This window comes from Panthera uncia, chromosome D4 (assembly GCF_023721935.1).
Source record: "Panthera uncia isolate 11264 chromosome D4, Puncia_PCG_1.0, whole genome shotgun sequence".
In the NCBI taxonomy this organism is placed as follows: Eukaryota; Metazoa; Chordata; class Mammalia; order Carnivora; family Felidae; genus Panthera; species Panthera uncia.
Window position 1 is genome coordinate 73,974,727 of NC_064807.1, and position 18,857 is coordinate 73,993,583.

An 18,857-nucleotide genomic window follows, 5' to 3' on the forward strand; every position below is an offset into this window, starting at 1 on the left:
GTCCCTCGGGATTGGGGGAAAGGGGGTCTGAAAGGGAGACCTAGCAGGTGGAGCTCCAGACCACCCTCTCTAGTTTCTACCAGAACAACTGTGTAACCATCTGAGCCACACATTATCCAATTATTTAACAAGTAAATTTAGCACCCACTTACAAGAGTGAGTAGGACATAAAGAATCACTAAACACACATAAGCTGCCATAGTAGTACAGAAGAGAGATAACACAAGAGTAAACACATAAGCAATATAAGATACCAAAGCTAATAGGTATGATGCAGAAAATTAAAACATGAGCATGTGACTGAGAAGATATGTAGAAATCTTAGAGGATTCTCTGAGGAAGTAGCATTCTAGTTGAGACATGGGGGTCTACATAAGATCTGTTTAGAAAAAAATTTTCTACTGCTTAAAAGAAGGAGTACCACTGCCCTAGTTCATCCTGATCATTTTATAGATGAGGAGACTGAAAGCCAGAGAAAGCCAGAACCCAAGGTTGTACACTGAGTTCATTAGCACTGTCAGGATAGATTAGGATGCAGCTATCTTGGTTCCTGTGGACATGCCAGTGTGGGATGTTAAAGGAATCTCATATTCCCTCCAGAGACTAGAAATACTGAAGAATGAGGAAACTGGGTGATACCAACGGGGGCTGGTGGACAGTGACTGGTGACCGGTTGGCTGGAGGTTAGGGGGGTTATCAGAGCCCATTACCAAGTGGGTTGTCCTACCTCTGTGGGCGGCCAGGCAGCCTCTCCAGAAGATTTATGTCCTTGAGGGCCATAAAGGATCCCAGAAGGTCATAAAGACAAAGTCAGGAGTGGAGCTCTGGTTTACCTTCCACCCAAACTCTCTGAGCCCTGTGGGAAAGGCCAATAAAGTGGGATGCCTTTCCCTGACCGTGGGCAAGATGGCAGCCCAGATGACTCACACAGTGGCTTTCATCTGAGGCTCTGGGCTTCTGCCTGTCTACTCTCTTTTAGCTTTTATCTAAAGAAACTTCCTTTCATGTGAAAGAGAGAAAGTTATAGTCCAGGACCCAATGGGCAGATAACGTCTATTCCAGGGAGAGATCCCTGCTCTCATCTGTTCCCTTGAGGGCCTCAAATCCTTGGAGGGTTATTTCAAGTGTTATAAGGGCTCAGGGTAAGAGCTCAGGGCAGAATCAGCCTCCATATAAAACTCTGTGCAACCATGGGCAGTTCACTTGACCTCACAGGGCCTCCAATTCCTTATCACCCACAACATGAGAATACCCTACTTTGCCCAGCTTACCCGGGTAATTTTAAAACTTTTTAAAGCATAGAGTGCTACCAACTAAGTATTTCAGGAGGTCAGGTGATGCTCTCCAATGCCACCAGTACCACCCTGCCCCAGAACACCACACTGTCTCCCCTGGATTATCATAACAACGGCCTCCAGAGCCTCACTACCTCCCTCCTGTCTTGACCCCTCTCCATGTTTCCAACAGCAAGTCAGAGGCATCTTTCTTCCCTGAAGATCAGCTAATATCACCCCCTTCTGAAAAACACTTGAAAAGCTTCTCATTACCCTGGGGAGATAATCCAAACTCTTTAACCCTACTTAAAGGGCATTCAGGACTGGCCCCTGCTGACCTCTCCCTTCTTATCCCTTCCCACTCCTGCTGTCACACACTTTGCTTCAACTACAGGGAAACTCTCTCAGTTCCTCTACACACAGTGTTTACCAAGTGTAGAAGGAGTTCCCCTGGGGAAGGAGAAAGGGTTTGAGGTGGTACTCAAGACGATCACAGACACAGCATTAAACAACAATGAATCACACTGGGAAAAGCAGTTAGATTCTCTTTTTCATTCTCTTCCTCTCCTCCAGATTACTTTCAAAAAGAAAGTCTTGGTTTGAGACTGTGTCTTTAGTACTTCTCTAACACTTGCTAATCTCCTTTTTAAACTCAGAGTGTCAGGCTCCACTAGGATTGAATAGCATTGTTTTCTGTTTTTGTTTTTTTTTTTTCTTTTTTCTCTTCCCTTGTATCAAATGTTTACATTTAATTTTCTTTTTTTATTATAATTTTTTTAAAAATCTTTATTTTTTTTGAGAGAGAGCAAGAGAGAGAGAGAGAGAGAGAGAGAGACAGAGCATGAGCAGGGGAGGGGCAGAGAGAGAGGGAGACTCAGAATCCTAAGCAGGCTCCAGGCTCTGAGCTGTCAGCACCGAGCCCAACGTAGGGCTTGAACTCACAAGCCACGAGATCATGATGTGAGCCAAAGTCAGATGCTTAACCAACTGAGCCACCCAGACACCCCTACATTTAATTTTCTATTAAGGGTAGTTGGTGCCCATTTTCCCTTTACAAAATGATATGGTGTTTTCAAATATATTATCAATGAGAAGTGAATCTAAGATACCAAAACAAAACAAAATAGGTGCTTACAGTATGGCGGTATGTCGAAACTCATAAAAGTGGCAGGCAAATGATGAAAATTTGAGGAAAACCCTGCCCTGATGTAACATTATCTCCTCTGTGCATTCCCTAGGCTAGTCACAATGTCCCACACCCTCCAATCCTCCTCCCCTTCCTCTAGTCTGACCCTCTTCACCCTGTGGGTCTTAGTCTCAGCACTTGGGAAGCCTTCACTTGGTTACCTAGATCAGATGTCTATCTCTCACCTTCCCAAAGGACCCTATTCTGTTATCTCTTTTACTTATTCCTATTCTTTCAATTGCTTAAATGCTTAATTACCTCCAACAGTGAGTTTCTCTTCTTTTATTACTGCATGGTCAATAACCAACTGGTAAGAGGTGCTATTAAAAGTAAGTGATGAGTGAACGAATAAGTGAATGTTGTTAGGCGCAAGGCATGAAATGCAGCCACCATTTCATATACTACTTTGTGAATGAAGCTTCACAAGATAGGGACTGTGCCTTTGTGATGTTTGAATCCCCCATGGCATCTAGCACCAGTGGCTGGCATAGTCACTGCCGATGACAGAAGTCATGGCTTAATACACATTGAATATAGAAATGTATTTAGTAATGGTCACTAATGGACTTATTCTAGAAAACCTCAGGCTTCTTATGGGAGAGTGGGGAGAGCCCTAGATTAGAGGCTATGAGTCTGCCACTATGCCCTTCTATCATCCTGGTTAGGACACATAACCCTCCAGGAGTCCGTGGTTCCTGTCTCTAACCCTGAAGGTGAAAGGTGGGTGAGGAAAGCGAATGATGGAAAGGACAGTAATGTCTCTCTCCTATCTGATATTCCAGGAGTCCAAGAAACAAAAAATCCAAGATTCTGTCATTCTCCCTGCCCATTTCCCATCTCTAATCCTGACAGGACAAAAGTGAATGATACCCTTATTTATTTGACAAAGCCCATTCTTAGCCTATGGAAAAAAAAAAAAAAAAGGTCCAGTAAAATCACACAGAAGTAAGAGGAATCTACCACTCCACTCATACTCACACAGCCGTCCGTACCTGGGCCCCAGCTCGTCCTCACTCCTCCAGACAAAGTCACCAAACTTCTCATAGTGAGAATTGTAGTGGTGCTGTACTCGGAACAACATCGAGGCTGAGACCTCCATCAGCGTGTTGTAGGCAGTCTGCTGCTCCTTTCCACTTGTGTACCCATTGTACAGATTGTAGATCTTGTCTGCTATCTCTGAGGTGGGGAGAAATATAGGCACAGATCACTGGACAGCAGGAAAAAGTGAGCATGGAAACATGCCTTGCAACAAGGGAGGCACATTTGTGCGGGACTTCGCACGCATGGTATTTGGGGGCAGACAGACCTTCAGTCCACCTTGAATATCATTGGCTAGTTATGCTCAGTTTTCCCATCTATCAACTGGAGATAAGGATGTCTACTCTACAGGTGTGCTGGGAGGGTGGAATTAAAAAGTGAATGTAAAGCATTCGACACGGGGTCATAATTTGCCAGCTTCATTGTCAACAAACATTTGGCGCCCATGATTGAACAGAAAATTCCAAACAAGTGCAGAGGCTTAAATCAACTGTCACGGGCTCATCTCAGCAGTCTACTTCTACATCCCCTCTATAATATTTCCAACACAGCTCCATGATCAGGTCTAACAGGTGTCCATTCAAAAATCTTTCAAAGAGGGGCACCTGGATGGCTCTGTCAGATAAGCATCCGACTTGAGCTCAGGTCATGATCTTGCAGCTCATGGGTTCGAGCCCTGCATCAGGTTCTGTGCTGACAGCTCAGAGCCTGGAGCCTGGTACGGATTCTGTGTCTCCCTCTCTCTCTGCCCCTCCCCGACTTGTGCTGTCTGTCCCTCTCGCTCTCAAAAAAAACCTAAACATTAAAAAGAAATTTTTTAATCTTTCAAAGAAAAATCAGACTCTTCTGCTGGCCATTCACAGCAATTTCTATTTCTTTAGTCATTCCTATTCAATTGATGTAACTTGAAGTCATCATGGGTTGCTCTCTTGAACGGAAGGACCACTCTTTCATGTTTGAAGACTCTGACCAAAATTTATGTACGTCCCCCCAAGTCATTGCTAATGGCAATTGCCTCTAGAAGAATCTTGGAAACTTGCGTTAAAATGGGAGGAGCATTTACTTCTCATTATTTCCACCCTGGTTTTAATTTTTCTTTCTTTCTTTTTAACCCCATGCATATGTTATTTTAAAATAATAATAATAACAATAACAATAAATGACCAGGAAACCATCTCAAACCCCCTCACTTTTGAGATTCAATAGCTCTTCAATAGGAGGACTATCTTGTCTTGTCTGATACCACACAAAGTGCTTATTATTCGGCTTATTATTCAGCCATGTGTAGACATGTCTGTCTGTCTGTCTCTCTCTCTCTCTCTCTCTCTCTCTCCCTAGAATGTGAACTCCTAAAAGGTGTAGAGCATCGCGTGTGTACCAGCGCTCTTAGGAAATATTTGCTCAACCTGAAATGAACCACCAGGACTCACAAGCCACCATTACACTTTGGCCAGTCCTGATGTAGAAACCATACCTATATGTTGGCGAAGAACTAAGTATGTGGTAGATGTGACCGACTGGTTCGACTTTTTTTAGGTGTTTTGCCTGAAGTTTACAACTTCAGGGACCAGGAGCAGCAGAAAGGTCCAATCTTGCATGCTAGCTCTCACTGATAGTCACTGACTTCAGCTCTAGGCTGAGGATTCTGAGGCCACCCATCTGGGCTAGATGGGAATGTGTGCTATGAGGACCTAATGATAGTAGGTTGAGTCATCTTCTACTGTCACTGATACGCCAGCTCTGGCACAGACCGAAATGGAAAAAGGTGACTGGTCTCCCAAAGCCTAGGCTAAGGGGCAGGATACAGTCATGGGGCCCTGACTGTCTACCACCATTGCCTCTAAACCAGAACGCAGACAAATTCTATGAAAGAGGAACAAGTCTCTCCACTGGCTAAGATACTGCTGGACAATCTCAATTTCCTTTAGGCCTTACTTAATTTACTTCCGTGTTCCTCCTGTCCCCTTAGTCCTTTCACTTTTTTCTTTCTGTGCAAATACGTGTATGTGGCCGGAAAGGGGTGGTGGTTAACTTCTGGGTACAGAACTTAAAGGAAATATGGGAATTACCTGGAAAGTGAAGAAATTGGTCACCTACCTTCTGCTTTGTTGTCATCCACCAGTGGACAGGCCGTTCTCAAGGTCACTGTGCTGAGTTCCGAGTGCCTCCCCCGTGTATCCACGGCATACAAAGTGAACCTGTAGCACAGCGAGAAAACAGAGCACTGGGTTGTGACTTCAGAGAAGACCCTGGAAGGTGTAAGGAGGAACACAAAATCATAGTACAGGGGTAATGGTCAATAGAAGTCAGGGAGGCTTAGCCTGTAAGAGAAATGATTTGGGGAAAAAAATAGCAACCATATAGCATTTATTGGGCACCAATCATCTGCAGGGCACCCTGTACTTACTCGTATTTTACAAGTAAGCAAACCTAGAAGGCAGGGATTATTATCACCTGAACTTCACCAATGAAGAAACTGAAGCTTAGATTTTATATCTTCCTGTGGTCTCGCAGTTATTTGGGGACAGAGCAGTCTGAGTCCAGGACTTCAGAAGTGAACCCTAGTGGTGTCTTGGATGGCTAGAATACTCATCTATGTTCTTTCATTCATGCAGTGAACAAATACTCACTGAGCATTAACAATGTGCTAGCAGTCATTTTATTCAGACACTACCTAAGCTAGGTATTATGGCTGTGTTTTATCACTAAGGACATTGGTCCCAAAGAGGTCAAGTAATTGTCCTATTATTACATATTAAGTAAGTAGCAACAGGGGACCACAACTTAGGTCTGCCTGAATCCAAAGATTATATTCTTGGGACACCTGCATGGCCCAGTCAGTTGAGCGTCCAACTCTTGATTTTGTCTTAGGTTGTGATCTCAGGGTCCTGGGATCGAGCCCCACATCAGACTCCACGCTGAGGGTGAAGCCTGCTTAAGATTCTCTCTCTGTCTCTCTCCCATATTTCCCTCTTCCTCACTTGCTCTCTCTAAAAAGCAAAATCAAAACAAAGATTATGTTCTTACCCACACTGCCAAATCTAACTCTACCTTTTCTCTTTCATTAGCTGGCTCGGAGTGCTGGCAAAGGTAAGGAAGTGTGGGCCAATACCTAAAACATAAGTCTTAAGAGGCCTAAACATGGGGTATTTTGGCCCCATCTTCAAAAAGAACCTAATCTATTCATCTGCTTTCTGGGGATTTGGGCTTCTGCCTTTGGTATAAGAACAATAGCACTGTGATGTGGACATTCTCTCTCTCCTCCTGTTGTATCTCCGCATCATGAGTGGAGCTCAGTTCTACGGCTTACTACATCCAGTACTATTTAGGTCAAGAGAAACAGTGGTGGGCGCCTGGGTGGCTCAGTGGGTTAAACGTCAGACTCATGGTCACAGCTCAGATCAAGATGAGATCAAGCCCTGCATCTGGCTCTGCACTGGCAGCATGGAGCCTGCTTGGGGTTCTCTCTTTTCTTCTCTCCCTGCCCTTCTCCTGCTCATGTTATCTCTCTCTCTCTCTCTCTCTAAAAATAAATAAATAAACATGAAAACAAAATTAAAAAAATAAAAGAGAGAAGCAGTGGTGACAGAGGGAAGAGCCTGGTCCTGGAGATGGCCAGGTTTGGGCTCACATTCCACTCTACTTCCTTGCTCTGTGACCTTGGTCAAGTCACTTCCCTTCTCTGTGCTCACTTCATCTCTCTGTATCACGCATCTCTGTTAAGGAGGCCACTGCCCACTTCGTGGGTCAGTGTGGATGAACATAAAATGTTAAGTGCTACTTGAGGTGAGTAATGATTGAGAAGCCTTGCAGAGGAGTTAGAAGGAAGATCACAAGGAAACTCCAGGATACGAGAATAAGCAAGTGGCAAAGTAGGAAGGTCAGTATTGGGTACCACTGTGTAAGCAGTTACTACCCACACAACAACCCATCTAGAAAGTGGCAGAGGCAGGATCCAAACCCTAGCCTGTAGCTCCCAGAGGGTGTATATGTCGGTTTGAGTACAACGATATCCCTGGCATTTAACAGTACTGGGTATATATGATAGGCACCCAGTAAATATTTGAGTAAATAAATGAACCTGAGCATACCACATCTTTTTTTCTTTTAGTTAGTTTGCTTAATTAATTAATTAATTAATTTGATAATTACTATTTTTTTATTTTTTTTAAATTTTTTTTTTCAACGTTTTTTATTTATTTTTTTTTTGGGACAGAGAGAGACAGAGCATGAACGGGGGAGGGGCAGAGAGAGAGGGAGACACAGAATCGGAAACAGGCTCCAGGCTCCGAGCCATCAGCCCAGAGCCTGACGCGGGGCTCGAACTCACGGACCGCGAGATCGTGACCTGGCTGAAGTCGGACGCTTAACCGACTGCGCCACCCAGGCGCCCCATTACTATTTTTTTAATATGAAATTTGTTGCCAAATTGATTTCCATACAACACCCAGTGCTCATCCCCAACAGGTGCCCTCCTCCATGCCTGTCACCCACCCTCCCCTCCCTCCCACCCCCATCAACCCTCAGTTTATTCTCAGTTTTTAAGAGTCTCTTATGGTTTGGCTCTCTCCCTAACTTTTTTTCCCCTTCCCCTCCCCCATGGTCTTCTGTTAAGTTTCTCAGGATCCACATAAGAATGAAAACATATGGTATCTGTCTTTCTCTGTATGACTTATTTCACATAGCATAACACTCTCCAGTTCCATCCACGTTGCTACAAATGGCCAGATTTCATTCTTTCTCATTGCCAAGTAGTATTCCATTGTATATATAAACCAGATCTTCACGTTGCTACAAATGGCCATATTTCATTCTTTCTCATTGCCAAGTAGTATTCCATTGTGTATATAAACCACAATTTCTTTATCCATTCATCAGTTGATGGACATTTAGGCTCTTTCTATATTTTGGCTATTGTTGAAAGTGCTGCTATAAACATTGGGGTACAGAGAGATCAAGAGAAAATCCCAAATAGGCTCTGCACTGTCAGCATAGAGTCCGATGTGGGGCTTGAACTCACAAACCATGAGATTATGACCTGAGCTGAAACCAAGTCAGATGCTTAACCAACTGAGCTAGCCAGGTGCCCCCCACATATATAATTCCTTAATTTCAGTTTCTACATTATCTACAACAAAATGGGGATAATTGTAGAGATAATGTATGATTATCTCAAATATTACATAGAGTGATACATGAGAGGTGGCTTGTAAGCTGCAGATTTTTTTGAGGGGGGAGGGGCCAAGGGAGAGAGAGAATCTTAAGCAGGCTCCACACCCAGTGCAGAGCCCAATCTTACAACTGTGAGATCATGACCTGAGCTGAAATCAAGAGTTGGATGCTTAACCCACTCAGCCACCCAGGAGCCCTGCTGCAGATTTTCATAAAGACCATGTAAAGAGCACTTATTTGTGCAAGAGTATACCTTTAAAAAATGCTTTCTTGGGGAAGAGGAGATTCATTCCAACTGAGGGAAACACAGAAGGGCATAGTGAATGGAATATGTGAATTAGCCTCAAAACATGAGGAGTTGGAAAAAAATTTTAAACACTGCTTTCCCATTGGCCACTTATGTTTCCATGGTATTTCTGCAATATATTTCCTCCACCAAGAGGGTCCAGGGTCACCTCTCTGCTTAGCCAAGCAGCATGAATAACAGCATGGTGGGGAAGAAGCAGTCTTACATTTTTAAGTTACAAAAACCTGGGTGGAATCCTTGTTTTCCCCAATTGTTGGCTGAGTATTCTCTGGTGAAATTCTCTATCTCTCACAAGTTTGAGATCAAGACTCAATGATACAATGATGGAGCAGGCCTGGCTCAGTCTTTGCTCCTAAAAGGTAGCTTCTATTTGTGTTATTAGGGTAACCAAACATGTCAGTGGAGGCCTCAGGATGGAGGAAGCCTCAGGCCACCCTGCCAGTGGGGGGTGGAGGGGTGGAGAAAGAGGAAGATGTCAACCTCACAGGCCTGGGTCAAAAGTCACAAGGCCAAGCACTTTCTGCCCGTCTCAGCTGTAATTGTAGAACTGTTCCAGAGACACATCTGAAAGCTGTTAGGGGACCAGGCAGGGCTTGGAGGGGCTCTTTGTGAGAGGAAGAAAGTGGCGGCCCCTGATGTGGAGAACGGTGGGGAGAAAGGAGAGAAAGAAAGAGAAAGAGACCGAGAAACAGACACACAGACACACCCATAGAGTAGAGTGAAAAGCAGGGAGAGAAAGAGAGACTGAGAGAAGGCACAGGTGAGACCTCTGTGTTTCTCAGGGGATCCGGAAGGGTGCCCACCACCATCTGCTCAGTTCTTTCATCTTCTCTTTGCCCACTGAAGCAGGCTGAGATTCACTGACAGTTTGAACTAGAACTCCCGAGCCATCCCCAAACTCCATATACTTATTTACAGGTGGAGAAACGGAGGCCCAGAGAGGAAAGATTCTTACGTAAGGACCCACTGCCAGTTAGTTCAGAGTAGACACTGGCTTTTCTGACACCTCCCCCAGTGTGCCTTCTATACACTAGACTGCTTCTGGTATAATTGGCTGACTTAGGTCCAATTGCACCTTTGGGATACTTTTATTACAAAAGAGGGGGCTCCAAGGATGAAGTGGGATGAGCTGTTTAGGAACCTGAAGCTCCAGACTCCAACCCGTGCTGTTCCTTCCTCCCACTTTGGTTTAGGGGAAAGAACACTGGCCAAGGTGCCTGAAACAAACAAAACAAAACAGACAGAAATACCATAAATACAGAGAACAAAGTGGTGGTTGTCAGAGGAGTGGGCTGTAAGGGGATGAGCAAAATGGGTGAAGGGAAGTGGGAGGTACAGCCTTCCAGTTATGAGTAAGTCATGGGGACAAACGGTACAGCACAGGGAATATAGTCAATGGTGTTATAAGAGCTTTGCATGGTGACAGATGGTAGTTACACCTGTGGTGGACACAGGGTAATGTAGAGAGTTGTCGAATCATTATGTTGTGCACCTAAAACTAATGTGATATAGTGTGTCAAGTATACTTATATTAAAACAAGCAAGAAAACAAACAGAGTTCATGTCCCAGGTTTTCCACACACTGTGGCCTGTGAGATCTTGGCTGTCTAAAGCAATATGGTGTCAGTGAATTGTGATTTCAGTGTGGGGGAAGTGCCTTGGGATTGACTACTCAAAGGCAAAGTATTTTTCAATTTCCTTATCACCCTCAGGAAAAAGTCCAAAATCCTTACCACAGGCTCCGAGGGTGGCTCCTTGACCTTTATTCATTTGACAGTACTGGATCATTGAACTTCAGATAAACTCTGGCCACACCTCCAGCCTTGTTTACCAGTCTTTGCCTACTATTCTGTTTCATAGTAGAACCTTATCCAACTGCTAATGGTTCCAGAACATGGATTCTACCTCTTTGCCTTTGCACATGCTACACCCTCTGTCTGGATCGTCCTTCCCCTTCTCCACTCAACCCTTCCTTTCCACCTTGTCCTTGGAGCATCAGTCAAACCTCATCCCCTCCAGTAAACCTTTCTCCATGTGGTGAATAGTGCCCTAGTATAGCACATGCCGCATTACTATGTCAAGTGCTCGTACACTTCTCTCTTGTCCCCATGACATCTTCAGGACCAGAATATTGCTCTGCCCATCTCCATCCACCCACCTACACCGGGTGCTCAGACACCTAAATCACGTGATGCTGAGCAAGTACTTTCCAGACTGAATGGCAGACTGAACGAATGACTCAATCAACTATGAAGTAGTTCCCTTGTCTGGAAATCAGCTTCCCCATTTGTAAAATGAACGAAAGGTGACTAGGTTGAAAGGCCATCATAAGAGATGAGATGACAGAATGGCTAAGAGCTTGGAATCAGGCAGTTTGGTTTTAAATTGGGGCTCCCTATTTATTGCCTGTGTAAGGACTTGTGTCAATTTACTCACCTGTAAAATAGGAATCAGGATATTAAAACCTACTGTATACAGTAGTGGTAGCATAAAATGAGATGTGAGTAAGTGCTTACCATGATGCCTGGCATGTGCTAACATTCAGGGAGAGTGAGCTGTGGGCATTATTATCAATAATATTGTTATTTTGACGGTACTCAAGGCTCTGACCCCTCCCCTCCCCCTCCTTCCAGCATCCAGAGCGAGCTGTCCTAGTAGAAATCAGAGGAAATTGGGTGGAGAGGAAGCTGTTGTTGGTCCCATCCAAGACCCCCAGACCCCCTCACAGCAGGGGTGAGAGAATGAAACCAAGAAGTTAATTGGCGGTGAGAGCTTCTCACGGATCTGACAGGGGGTAAGAGCAGGGATAGAGCCCCAGAGGCCCACATCAGGACCAGGTCCCCGAGAGTACGGGAGAATGCGTTTGAAGTCTCCAGGCCAACGCCTGCTCTTCCCCAGCCGCCACATGATTTAGGCATTCTGGGGAGGCAAAAGTCTTCTCGCTGATTTGAAGGGAAACAGATGTTTCCAGGCCAGAGGCCCTGGTCTTGTAAAATGCTCCTTCCCCCCACGCAGCTTTGGCAAACAACTTCCCGTTAGTTTAAACCCCCCCCCTTCCCCGCCCCAACAAACACACACCCAGTCTACCATCACTCCCCTCCCCGCCATTCCCAGCACAATGTGGCAGTCAGGGTGGTGGGAAAAACAGAGTCCCAGCTTTGGCTCTGGGTCCAAACAGCTGGATGGCCAGGGACACTTGACTGCCCATCTCTGGATCTCAGTCTCCTGTCTCTGCAGTGAGGGAACTAAACCAAGACCACCTCTAAGGACAGGCTAGATCTGATATACTAGGGACTCATGATTGTTTTTTCCTCTGAAAGAACTGGTATTATTCATTCCAGATCCTACTCCATTGCAGTCTATAGCAAAGAGCATGGGACTCATATTAAGCCGCTCTGGTTTTGAATCTGGCTGGACTCTGTCAGCTACCTGGCAAGTAATGACTTAACCATTGGGCCTTGGTTTCCTTACCTGCAAAATGGGACAAAGGTTCCATCTCACAGCATTGTGAGAATTAAATCAGAATTCAATCTCCTCACCCATATTTTAGGTCTCTTATGAGTGAAACTGAGTGTCAGACGTCTTTCCTTACACTACTCAAAAGGCACAGAACGGTCTGGACCCAGAGTAGGTGAGCAAAATGCTTTTAATTGATTGTTGTCAGGAGAACTACCTAGATGCTGGGCGGCCCAAAGACTCAGGTTCTTAATCCAGTTCTGCTCTAGTGATAGAATGAGCACTCTCATTTTCATGATCACAATGAAGTGCCACGGTTGGAACCGATTTTGGAGCCTGACTACCTGAGTTCAAATGTTGGTTGCACAACCTACATTTTTTGACCTTCAGCAAGTTAATTAACCTCTCTGTTCTTTAGTGTGTCTTGTCTTTAAAGTGTGGATGATCACATTACCTCCTTCAAAGGGATGTTAGAGGAATAAAGTACTCAATACACTGCCTGGCCCAGGGTTAAGTGCTAAGTAAGCATTCACCACTATTCGGGGTGTGTGTTTAAATTATTAGTCTCTGCTAGAATGATTTTAAAAAGTGAGCCCCCCCTCCCCAGTTCTTTAACATTTCTCTCATTGAGACATGGGGGTTCGATGGCCCTTCACCTTGAATTTTGGTGGGTTCCGGAATGTGTCGACTAGAACACAGCAGAAGGGATACTTGCTGTATGACTTTTGAGTCTGGGTCATAAAAGGCTATGCAACTTCTACCAAGCTCACTGAAACTCGGTCGAAGCCCTGAGCCTCCATGCAAGACATCCAACCGCCCTCAGGCCACCCTGGAGCGAGGAAGCCAGGACACAGGGAGGGAGAGGCTGATGTGAGCAGTCCTGGTGTTCACGTCATCCCAGCCCAGATGAGCAAAAGAACCTTCAGGTAATTCCAGCCCAAGTGGTCAGGTCATTCATCCCTGCAGCTGAGGCTCCAGACTTCATGAACCAAAGACAGCTGATTGTGCTGTGCACTGTCTTGGTGCCTGACCCACAGAATCCATTAGCATAATCAAATAAGTTCTTTTAAGCCACTAAATTTTGGGGTCATTTATGATATCATCATCAACAGTAACTCTAACAACTTCCAAGCATCTACAGCAAGGGTCAGCAAACCATGGCACATGGGCCAAATCTGGTCTGCCACAGGTTTCTGTAAATAAGGCAGAGCTGAGTAATTGCAACAGAGACCATGTGACCCACAAAGCCTAAAATGTTTACTATCTGGACTTCTAGAGAAAAGTTTCCTGATCCAGAGTTTTGACACAGAACTTAACACAAAGCACTTCACGCAAAATCATTTTGTGTACATTATTTCATTTGATGCCAGGGTTAGAAATCATTCCTGTTTTACAGACAGACTCAGTGAGTCCAAATGACTCGTCCAGGGTCACACAGCTCTTCTGACCCCAAGTGTAATGTCACAACTGCTTGCTGAAGATCTGGACTCCAGTTTGGGTTCAGACACTGAATAAGCAACATGGCCTTGGGCAAGTTCTATTGTGCTTTGTTCTCAGTTTCCCAGCCTGCGAAATGAGGGGACTGGGCAGGACGGTGTGAACCAGCGCCAGAATTCAGATGTCCAAAGTTTTCCCCAGCTGGGTGCTGGCCATCAGGCAAAATCTCTCTGTTCATCAGTCCAGGAGTATCAAAGCAAGGCTTGAGAATGAACAGCCAGGGGCTGTTATGGTTCCCTGCTCTGTTCCACATGCAGCCCACCTACTCCCCAGCACTGAAAACCAATCTTTTTATATCCCAACTTGGGCTGGCAACTTGTGTTTTCTGCCAACATAAATATTTGGTTATAGTGCCCGGCACGGAGAGACTGTCATGGTATTAAGGACACTGATCCTGGTTTCTACTTTCAGAGCAACTCAGTCTGAGGTCTGATTGGGAGGCCAGTGGAACACCTGCTAGGTGCCCGGTACACCTCGAAGCAGGGGAAAAACAGTTGGGGAGAAGACGAGTGTGGTCCTTGCCTTCCAGGAGCTCACAGAAGAGCAGCGATATGGTTGAGTGAAGAAATGGGATGCAGTGCTAGGAGCACTTCAATAAAAATTTATTCCTGTCCTTCCATTTCCTTCAGATGTGTTCTTTTTTCCTTCTTTAAAACAATGGACTAAAGCCTCGGATAGGCATTCAAGGACTGCCCGGATCCCCTGTCAGCTGCAACCTATCGGGAATGTCAACCACCTACGACAATCTTGTTTTCTCCTACCAAAAACACCAAAAACCAAAAAACAAACAAAAAACAAAAACAAAAGCAAATCCACCTTAAAAAACCCCTATAAGGGGACAATCTTTATACCCCCCACCCTGAAAGCCTTAGAGGACTGAAACAGCCAAAGGATTTTAACATACAAAAACTAGGTGAAAGGTCCATTTGAGCTCATTCATTTACCTATCAAGTATAACTTGACCCTTCTTGAAAGAAAGATTCAGGTTGGCACTTAGCTTTCAAGGCTGTTCTTGTTTCCCTTTCCTTTTTTTCTTGTCACTCCCTTCCCTTTCTCGACCTTCTTCTCTCTTCCTTCTCTTTTTCCAGGGAGTAGACTATATGGTAACACACAGCTAGACTGACCACTGGTCTCAGTTGGAGGATGTTCATCTTTTTTGTTTGCTTGTTTATTTATTTATGCTTATTTATTTAGAGAGTGAGCACACACACAAGAGGGGTGCAGAGAGAGGGAGACAGAGACAGAGAGATAGAGAATTCCAAACAGGCTCCATGATATCAGCGTAGAGCCCAATGTGGGGCTCAATCTCATAAATCATGAGATCATGACCTGGGCCGAAATCAGGAGTCAGATGCTCAGCCGACTGGGCCACCAAAGGGCACCAAGGATGTTCATCTTTTAATAGGTTGTTTTAGGTCAAAGCAGACACAGACTAATTTTATGGTTTCAAATCAAGGAATGGATGCCTTATTATTCCATGATTCCATTTAAATTTGTATTCCTGGGATCTTTAAAGCAAATTGTGGCCTTTTTATTATATATTTATTATAAACTGGATAGTCTTTCTAACACACCCAGGTATAGACAATAATTTTTAAGTGACTACAGTTATAGGAATTTTTTGCAGAAAAGTATAGCTTAGAAGTATGTAGCATTGAGACAGAGGGCATGATTTGAAGGTTTAACCTTGTCTTTAACTAGCTGTGGAAGTTTGGCCAGATTATTTAACTTCTCTGTAGTTCAGATACCATTGATATCAAACCCCACAGGGATGCTGTGAGGGCCAAATGTTCATTATGGATATGAACGTGCCTTAGAGACCCCACACACACTTCCTGGGCACTCACTCTGTATCGGAGCACCGTGCTGGGGGCTTTTACACAGTTGTCTTCTGTTCTCTTTAAAACTGCCTAAGGGGTACATATTATTAAATTCACTTTACAAGGAGGCAAATGAGCCATGGAAATTTGAATTGAGTTTTCCAAGGCTGCACAGATAGTTCAGCTAGGCCCCAACACAGGTCTCCCAACTGAAAGTTCAGTGCCATTTCCAAACAGATAGAATTAGTAACTATTCATTGGTCCCAAATGGACCTTGAGTCACAGTTTGGAGGAGGTTAGAGCTGATTAGGAGGATGAACTCCATGTTCCCAACTTTTGACAAGGAAGCGCTCTTAGTACAGCAACACCATCATCGCCCATCATCCCTTTTCAACCCTGGCATTACCTCTCTTCCTATGTCTGACCCTGAAGTCTTCCTCTTCTTCCTTATTGCCTTGCAAAATTGCATTTGGCCCAAGTCAAGCTCAGAGGAGAGGAGGCCAAGCAGAGGTCCCCAACTTGGAATTATCCTTGGGCATTAAGTCAGGCAACACTACAGGCAGGATGGTTCTTAGCTACCTCAAGTTGAGCTCAGTTTCCACCTGATGTGTGAGCAGTGTTTTCCCACAGGTGGAGGAATGGGTGTGGGAAGAAGGGCCAAGCCCTGCACTTGGGAGTCTGAAGGACTGAATTTGTACCATGGCTGTCCATTTCCTATTCCTGTTTTCTTTGACATCCTTGGTTTCCATAAATGTAAAAAGTGGAGTTAACAGTATCTGTCTCACAAGATTGTTTTAAGAACAAAATAACATGAAAAACACCTAGAATAGTGCTTGGCACTGTAAATATCATCTTGCTTGTCTTGCTTCTTTATAACACTCAAATGGGGGGATAAAGTGGAAACATTCATTCCTGAAATCAAAACCCTGGGCAAAGGCAATTCTCCTGGAGGGTATCATGGCAACAAGGCCACTGTTTTTCATAATGTTTAGTTAGAACTCCAGCTCAGCCACTGGGTGTATGGACAAATCACATCATGCCTCTGAGCCTCAGTTTCCCTTTCCTTCCCCAGGAAAGGGAAGTTAAAGCAAAAATAAATAATTGGGATTACATCAAACTGAAAAGTTTTGCAGTTAAAAAAGCACCATCAGCAAAATGAAAAGGCAACTTACTGAATGGGATAATATATTTGCAAATGATACATTCAATAAGAGGTTAATATCCAAAATATCAAGAACTCAAACAACTCAACACCAAGAAAAAAATCAGATTAAAAAAATGGACAGAGGACCTGAATAGACATTTTTTCAAAGAAGATATACACATGGCTAGCAGACATATGAAAAGATGCTCAACATCACCCATCATCAAAGAAATGTAAATCAAAACCACAATGAACTATCACCTCACACCTGTCAGAATGGCTAGTATCAAAAAGACAAGAAATAACAAGTGTTGATGAGGATGTGGAGAAAGGGGAAGCGTCATGCACTGCTGGTGGGAAGGCAAACTGGTACAGCCACTATGGGAAACAGTATGAGGGGCCTCAAAAAATTAAAAATGGAACTATCATATGATCCAGTAACTGCACTTCTGAGTATATACCCAAGGAAAATTAAAACACTATTTTTTTTAGAGAGAGAGAGCACACAAGTTGGGGAGAGAGGCAGAGGGAGAGAGAGAGAAACCCAAGCAGGCTCTATACTCAGTGCCACACCCAACATGGGGCTTGATCCCATGACCCTGGGATCACAACCTGAAATCAAAAGTCAGATGCTTAACCAACTGAGCCACCCAGGTGCTCTAAAACACTAATTTTAAGAGATATATGCACCCCTATGTGTACTGTACTATTTACAATAGCCAACACTGGAAGCAACCTGAGTGTCCTTTGATAACAGATGGATAAAGATGCAGTACATATACACAATGGAATATTATTCAGGTATAAAAAAGAATGAAATCTTGCCATTTGTGACAACACGGATGAACCTAGAGGGTACTATGCTAATAAGCAAAATAAGTCGGACAGAGAAAGGCAAAAACAAAATGAATGGACAAACAAACAGAAACAGACTTATAAGTACAGAGAACAACTTGGTAGTTGCCATGTGGGAGAGGTTGGGGGGGATGGGCAAAAAAAGTGAACAGAATTAAGAAGAACAAAGTTCTAGTTATAAAATAAATAAGTGATGGAGATGAAAAGTACAGCATAGGACATATAGACAATAATATTGTAATAATGTTGTATGGTGACAGTCAGTGACTACACTTACCATGGTGAGCACAGAGTAATGTACAGAATTACTCAATTACAATGTTGTACACCTGAATTAATGTAACACTGTATGTTAACTATACTTCGATAATTGAAAATATGATAATAAAAACAGATAAATAATACCTGCTTTTTTGCTTTTTCATATAATTGATCACTCTTGTTAATCAACTGCAGTTTACTTAGCTCAAAAATTTCAAGTCCAGTCTAGTTACCATACAGTGTTATATTAATTTCAGGAGTATGATACAGTGATTCAACAATTCTATACATTACTCGGTGCTTATCAAGATTGTACCTTTAATCCCCTTCAACTATTTCACCCATGCCCCATCAACTCCCTTTTGGTAACCATGAGTTTGTTCTCTACAGTTGAGAGTCTGGTTTTTTGTTTGTCTAATTTAGTATTTTTTTGCAAAGGCCAAGATTTCACTCTTTTTATGGCTGAGTAATAGTCCATTGTATGTGTGTGTGTGTGCGTGCAGACACACACACACACACACATACCACATCTTTTTAACAATATCTGCTTTTAATACTATGAGAATTAGAGACTATGCACGCAGTGAGCTACAAACTGAGGGAGGTCTGAACCCTGGGCTTCCCTGGCTTTGCCCTAATCAGCACTATGACTGTGGGTGAAGTCCTTCCTCATGGATTTTGCTTTCTTTTCCTATAAAACAATGGGTCATTAGATGTCTTCGCTGGTGAATTCCACCAAATTTTAATAGCAATCAACACGAATCCTACATAAACTCTTCCAAAAATATAAAAGAGGAGGGAACACTGCCAACTAATTATATGAAGCCAATATTATTCTGATACCAAA

General features: G+C 43.8%; 1 protein-coding gene across 1 annotated transcript in view; it reads right to left on the minus strand.

Annotated features, from left to right (window-relative positions):
- Positions 1-18,857, minus strand: part of LOC125920717 (astrotactin-2) — a 243,710-nt gene that overhangs the window by 10,795 nt on the left and 214,058 nt on the right. Inside the window, exons 8-9 of the mRNA XM_049627838.1 lie at positions 5,596-5,696; positions 3,453-3,636 (exon numbers count right to left, since the gene is read on the minus strand). Of these exons, the coding sequence (XP_049483795.1) occupies positions 3,453-3,636; positions 5,596-5,696 (285 nt within the window). The remainder of the gene's footprint in view (positions 1-3,452; positions 3,637-5,595; positions 5,697-18,857) is intronic.